This window comes from Rhincodon typus, chromosome 24, assembly GCF_021869965.1.
Source record: "Rhincodon typus isolate 14 chromosome 24, sRhiTyp1.1, whole genome shotgun sequence".
NCBI classification, from domain to species: Eukaryota; Metazoa; Chordata; class Chondrichthyes; order Orectolobiformes; family Rhincodontidae; genus Rhincodon; species Rhincodon typus.
Genome location: NC_063355.1, coordinates 4475867 through 4483354, shown reverse-complemented (window position 1 = coordinate 4483354; position 7488 = coordinate 4475867). Strand labels below are relative to the sequence as shown.

General features: G+C 43.1%; 1 protein-coding gene across 1 annotated transcript in view; it reads left to right on the top strand.

The window, feature by feature from the left end:
* slc5a1 (solute carrier family 5 member 1) overlaps window positions 1-5774 on the top strand; it is an 84630-nt gene extending 78856 nt beyond the window's left edge. The window contains exons 14-15 of the mRNA XM_048611411.1: window positions 218-326; window positions 4336-5774. Of these exons, the coding sequence (XP_048467368.1) occupies window positions 218-326; window positions 4336-4547 (321 nt within the window). The 3' untranslated portion in view covers window positions 4548-5774. The remainder of the gene's footprint in view (window positions 1-217; window positions 327-4335) is intronic.
* The last annotated feature ends 1714 nt before the right edge of the window (window positions 5775-7488 follow it).

Genomic DNA, 7488 nt, shown 5'->3' with positions numbered 1-7488 from the left:
GTTTCTTTGGAATATTTGGGATGAGGCAGGTGTTGGGAATGGTTGGGAGGAGACAGTGTTTGGGATGTTTGCAGTGCTGCACACATTGCAAAATCCATATTTCACAGTCCAAACGTAGTGCCACACACAGTTGCAGGTATCATTCTTGTTTGAAGATTTGAAAATGAGTGTTTGTTTCACTATTGAATTATAGTCACATATATCATTTTCATTTTAGCTTTACCGATTGTGTTGGAGCTTGCGAAACAGCACAGAAGCACGGAAGGATCTGGATGAAGATAACTGGAAGAATGAAGATAATGATAGCAAAATGGATACTGATGAAGGTGACATTGCAAAGCATTTTCACAGAGGAGCTAACAACTGTATTTAGCTTCCAGGAACTATCTCTCAGCTTGATTCCTACTCTTTAATAACTTCTTTCCCTTTATACGCACACACACACACACATACACACATATACACACATACACACACACACGCACAGACACAAACAAACACACACACACACATACACACATATACACACTCACACACGCACAGACACAGACACAAACAAACACACACACACATATACACACACACACACACAGACACAGACACAAACAAACACACACAAACAAACACACAAACACAAACAAACATACACACAAACACACACAAACACAAACACACACAAACACAAACACACACACACACATACACACATACACACATACACACACACACACACACACACACACACACACTCACACACACAAAAACAAGTTGTGGGACAGAGGTAAACAGTTGGGAGGGTGTTGTTCTGGGAGTCAAGGATAGGTTGTTAAATGAATTTTACATTAGCGATATTTAAGAGGCATCCTGATGGATAAATGAGTAGGCAGGGAATAGAGGGATACAACCGCAAAGAGGCAAAAGGCTTTTAGTTTAGAAAGGAGTCATGAGTTGGCATAGGCTTGGTGGGCTGAAGGGCCTGTTCCTGTGTCGTACTGTTCTTCATTTAAAGCAGATGGTGAGGTATGAAACCAGATGTCAATCCTTTTCTCAGTTTACTTACAGAATCACTCACATCTGCCTCTAACTATGTTGTGAAGTTGGGCGGAGTACCTAATGAATTGGAAGGCAGGAGGTTAGAATTTGTTGGTACAAACGATAGTGGGGAGAAAAGGCTGCGTGTGGTCCCTTTTAAAAAATTGTGCTTTGGCTGTGCTTGGAAATTGCACGTACCATACAGTGAGCCTCAAAAAGTGAAACAAGTGTATGTATCAAAAGGCCTTACAGTCTTGTTTCGATGTTTTGATAAGAAGTTTGAATTTGGCCAATTAATTTAAACCAAGCACTCACCAACTCAAAGCCGATTGAATTCAAAAACCTGATGGTGTTGACAACCTGAAACCAATCATACGGTAAGAATTTGATGTGTCATAGGGGATATATAAGTAAGGTTTTTTTGAAGATTAGGGGAGAGCCAAACTACAGTGAAAGCAAGTCCACCATCTGAGAGATAAGCCTGGCTTTCACACAAAGCCAGTAAGCCCTCTGAAAAGACCCATCAAAAGGAGCACAGCAGTTTTAGCTCAAAGTCCTCACTGATGAAATTACGGGAAAAAAAAATTCCTGACAGCAGAATCATCGGAAGAACAACATTTATGACTTAAGATCGACAGAAGAAAGGCTGGAGAAGGCAGAATGTTCCAGAAGACACTGTCTGTGTGAATTTGGAGAGATTACAATTTAATTTATTGTTTTCTTACTAATTGGGTTTATTTAAATGGGACTTGTGTTGATTTGAACAGTATTCCAGTAGAATTTTGTTCAGTTATGGAATAGTTAATACTTAGGTGCAAATTGTTCGGTTTGTTCATATCTCATTTAATTTGTTCATTGTTCGGGTAAATAAGTAAATGGTAATTTGTTACTTATAAAGTGGAAATCAGGAATTTTGTTTCCTTTAACCAATCTTTTAACAGATTACAAAGGGCAAGGTGAGCTCCTCTGGGTGTTTCGGACTTAATTATTAGGAGGGAACCTCTACTTCCATCACAATGAATTGGGGCTTGTGTGTCAATTTAATTATCAGAGGGGTGGCTTCCACCTTCACTGCCTTCCTAACATCTACAAACATCAGGTCCCAGCAGTCCCTTGGCATATTTGCTCAACATGCTTCATATTCGATGCTTGCTCTTCCCTTCATTATAACGTCAGAACTGGTGACGTTACCAAACAATTGCACAGTGTTTAGCACCATTCACGACTCCTTCAAATAATGAAGTGGTCTGTGTTCAAATGCAGCAAGACCTGGACAATATCCAGGCTTAGGATGATAAGTAAAATTAATGCCACTGAAGTGTCAGACAATAATCATCTCCAAAAGAGAAAAGTTAACCAACTTCCCCCTGATATTTAGTGGAATTACCATCACTAAATCCTGCACTAGCAATAGGGTTACTATTGACCAGAAACTGAATTGGACTTGCCACATAAACACAGTGACTGCAAGAGCAGGTCAGAAGCTGGGAATACTGCAGCGAGTAACTCCCCTCCTGACTCCCCAAAGCCTGTCCACCATCTACAAGGCACAAGTCAGGAGTGTGATGGAATACTCCCCACTTCCCTGGATGGATGCAGCTCCAACAACACTCAAGAATCATCCAGGACAAAGCAGCTTTCTTGAATGGGCATCCCATCCACCTTCAGAATTTAGACCCTTCACCATTGACCCTCAGTAGCAGCAGTGTGTACCATCTACAGGATGCCCTGCAGAAATTCACCAGATCTCCTGAGATACACCTCTAAACCCGTGACTACTTCCATCTAGAAGGACAAGGGCAGCAGTTACATGAGAACACCACCCCCTGCAAGTTCCCCTCCAAGCCACTCACTATCCTGACCTGGAAATATATTGCTGTTCCTTCACTATCACTGGGTCAAAATGCTTGAATTCCCTCCCTAAGGGCATTGTGGGTCTAACTACAATGCAAAGACTGCAGCAGTTCAAGAAGGCAGCTCACCACCACCATCTCCTGGGATGTTGAGGTCATAGCTAATATCTTCAGTCAACTGCTTGCTACCAGGGTCAGTTGTGGAAGGCATTGGTGAGAAACTGTGGGGTTGGAACCTGCATAAAAATAGACATCTATTTATGTCTCTTTGCCCAATTAACTGTGGCACCAGAACTGCTTCTCAGTGACTCATGAACTGTTTTGAGTAACCTCATAAAAACCTTGCAACAAAACCCACGCGTATTGCTAAGTAGAATTGAATGTAACTGATGTTTTGGATAAGTCAAATGTCACATATCCATAGTGCTATCTCTTCTTTAAACGTTAACCATTTTTGAGAATGGTAATTCTAGCTTCCAACATAAATTGTATCCAGCTGAGGAGAGATTCACCATAACATTTACAATCATGTCCTCCATTGTCAAATAATTTCCTAATACACTTTACCAATATTGAGGAGGTACCACAGCACTGCCACCCTCCGCATCACCAATAATAACAGCATCCAATAAAATATCGAGTTTAGATAGTCGCTCCTGCTGTATCCACTTGATATCCTATCACAAACCCAGCTCCTAGTATACCCCCAATCGCTGATACAACACCCTATCCCTTCACCCACTCAACATCCTGCCCCTCTCCCATCTGGGAACCTACCCGCTACCCACCTGGCATCCTATTCCATAAGCCACCTGGCTTCCTATTCCCCTCCCCACCTGCCTCCGTACTCCCTCTCTCACTTCTCTCAGTCACTGTCAAAATGCCTTTTCAACATACAAACATCTTGCTTCCTGGATTAGAGCAACTAATGCTGTAAAAAAAAAGGCACGTCTTCGCCTCGAATACTGATCCTGCGCTGAGTGGATCCTGGCCTCGTTTCCTAGGACAGGGATGCCCAGGACAGGCCAGACTCATTTGTCAGATCTGTTCACTCACCGTACAATCTGGACCAAAATCTTAAAATGAAAGGCAGGCCATTTAGAACCAGAATTAGGAAGTTATTTCTCATGTAAACAGATTTGAACGTATTATGATATTAAGGAGAAAATAGCTTTTTAATCTTCATGGAAGCCAAAGATTATGGTGGGGGGGCAGAGGCAGGAGGATGGATTTTCAGCTGTAATATTAATGAATGTTGGAGCAAGTGTGAAGGGCTGAGTGGCTTAATTTGTTTGTCAAGTTTGGAAATCCCTTAAAAGTATTGGGGGGTGGATTGGAATTTTCATGGTTGAGGGATGTTTGTTAGGACAGGGGTAGGAGTGAACTGACCTCGAATTGAACGGCCTCCCCCATGTTCCTCACCTGCTGTGCTCTGTTCTTGTTCTCTCAGAGTCGGACCAAGACGTGAGCTGCTGGAAGAAAACCTACAACTGGTTCTGCGGTTTCGACCAAACGGCGAAGAAGCTCAGCAAAGAGGAGCAGGAAGCCATGCAGCAGAAGCTGACAGACATTTCGGAAGTCCCCCTGTGGAGAAACGTTGTCAACATTAATGCCATTGTCCTGCTGGCCGTCTGTATCTTTTTCTGGGCTTTTTACGCGTAGTTCAAGAATGAAGGGAGACGTTTTGCTGACTAACCTCCCCGAACCATTCCCACCAAACCCATGATACACTGCTTTCACTTTCTTCACAAATGAGTGCACAATGGATTCTACTTAAACAGTGCTGCCTAATTTGTGCTTCTTTTTAAGAAAAATACATTCTAAAGTTGATACTTCCTTTTGTTTTAATCAAACATTAGGATGAAACTGTGGCCCAATTTTTACAAAGAAATCTTGGAGAAAGTTTGTGAATCCCAGCTGGATCCTGAGGCCTACATGTCTTTACTTCACTGAGCCACAACTTTATGCACATTACTTCAGCCACAAGTTTGAAGACAGCAAGCTTACAAAAGAGGGCATTACAGAAACAATGCCCAAAGACAACTGTTTTAAAAATGGGTAATTTATTACATTTAAAAAAATAAGTGCAATAATACTGCCGTGAGAAATAACACGATAATCAGAGATAATAAACTCCGACTTTCCCTCTTGACTGTCAGTTTCTACACATTATCCGGACGTTCACTTTCACTTATTTAGGTTCAGTTCTTCTTCTTAAAGCAAAAAGAAATTGTGTTTCCATACCGCCTCCCAGACTTTCAAAAGCTCTTGATGTGCTTCAAGAGTCAACACAGTACAGGTGTGGAAATACAGTAACCAAACTCGCACAAGTGAGTAAAGATACTAGTCAGCTCACAGCTGGAATACTGCGAACAGTTTTGGGCCCTTTATCTAAGGAAAGATATATTGGCGTTGAAGGTTCACTAGGGCTGGTATCATGTATGGTTGAGTAGATTGGGCCTGTATTTGTTGGAATTTAGAGGAATGATAGACAATTTTATCGAAACGTACATGATTCCTAGGGGTCTGGACAGGGTAAATGGGGAGAGGGTGCTCTGCCTTGTGGGAGTCCAGGACCAGAGGGCATCATCCCAGAATAAGGGGATACATATTTAATACAGAGCTGAGGAGGAATTTCTTCACTCATTAGGTGGTAAGTCTTCACTGCAAACAGCTGTCCAGTACCTGAGATAGAATTTTACTCAGTAACAGAATTAAGAGGGACAGGAGTTGAGAATGATCGGATCAGCCATGATCTATTGCAGAGCAGACCCTTAGATTCCCTACAGTCCTGATAGAAGCCATTCAGCCCAACAAATCCATGCTGACCCCCCAAAAAGCATCCCACCCCATCCCTGTAACTCTGCATTTCCTATGGCTAACCCACCCAGCCTGCATGTCTTTGAACTGTTGGAGGAAACCGGAGCACCCAAAGGAAACCCACACAGACAGTAGCCCGAGGCTGGAATCGAACTCAGGTCCCTGGCACCAGTGCTAACCACTGAGCCACCGTGCCACCCTATGGGCTGAATGGTCTGTTCTGCTCCTACATATTATAGCCCTAAATGTCCAAACTGTTTGGTGCACTGTGGTTTGGATAAGTCATAATGACCCAGAACCCACTGTCCAAGAGGCAGAGAAGCAGTGATTCGAAATGAAATTGGATGGACATTTAAAGGAGACAGACTTTCAGGGCTAGGGGCAGAGCATGGTGGAGTGGATCTGAATGGATTACCCCTGTGTCAAAGACAAACCTATGGCCATGGGAATGACCTCTGGCACTTAGAGTCATAGAGTCATACAGACCCTTCGATCCAACCAGTCCATGCCGACCATAATCCCAAACCAAACTAATCCCACCTGCCTGTGTCTGGCCCGTATCCCTCCAAACTTTTCCTATTCATGTACTTATTGAAATGTCTTTTAAACATTGTAACTGTACCTGAATCCACCACTTCCTCTGGCAGTTCATTCCACACACGAACCACTCTGTGTGTAAAAAAGTTGTCCCTCATGTCCTTTTTAAAACTTCCTCCTCTCACCTTTATGCCCCCTCGTTTTGAGCTCCCCCACCCTAGGGAAAAGGCACCTACTATTCACCTTATCTATACCCCTCGTGATTTTATAAACTTCAATAAGGTCACCCCTCAGCATCCTACGCTCCAGTGAGAAAAGTCCCAGCCTGTCCTTGTAACTCAAACTCTCCAGTCCCGGCAGCATCCCGGTAAATTTTTTTGCACCCTATCCAGTTTAATAATATCCCTCCTGTAGCAACGTGGTTTGCTGAAGTAATCCAGTGGGATCTTTTGTACTCACCTGAGACAGCAGCTGATCCAATCCGGTAGACTCAGCTAGCAGCCTTTGCTCTAGAGGGGGCTAGGATTAACTTCACTACCTGGGCTTAGAAAGGGTTCAGTAACTGTTGAACTTGTCTGTCGTCAGGTTTTTATCCTCCTTTAGAGCAGGTATACAGTTCGATGGAACTGGCCATCATGACATGTGGTTGCTGTAATAGTCACACACTACCCTGAGGGGTTGTATCCATTCCTCATTGTCACTGGGTCAGTAAACTGGAATTCCTATCTATCCCCACAGGAACAGTGTATTCACCAGATGGACTGCAGTGATTCAAGATGTTGAGGTGCCGGTGTTGGACTGGGCTGGACAAAGTCAGAAATCACACAACACCAGGTTATAGTCCAACGGGTTTATTTGAAATCACAAGCTTTTGGAGCACTCCTCCTTTGTGAGGTGATGAAGGAGCGAGGCTCCGAAAGCCTGTGATTTCAAACAAACCTGTTGGACTATAACCTGGTGTCAAGAAAGCACCTTATCAAGGGCAACTAGAGATGGGCAATAATTGCTGGACCACACAGCAACACCCACATCCTGTGAATATGTAACAGAAGTGAAATAAATCAGAATACCCGTACCCTGAAAACAAATAGAAAACATAGATTTGTTTGTGTGAAGGACAAAAACTGCAGATGCTGGAAATATGAAATGAAAACAGAAAGTGCTAGAGAAACACAGCAGGTCTGGCAGCATCTGTGGAATGAGAGACAGAGTGAATATTCCTGGTCAGCGACCTCCTATCAGAATT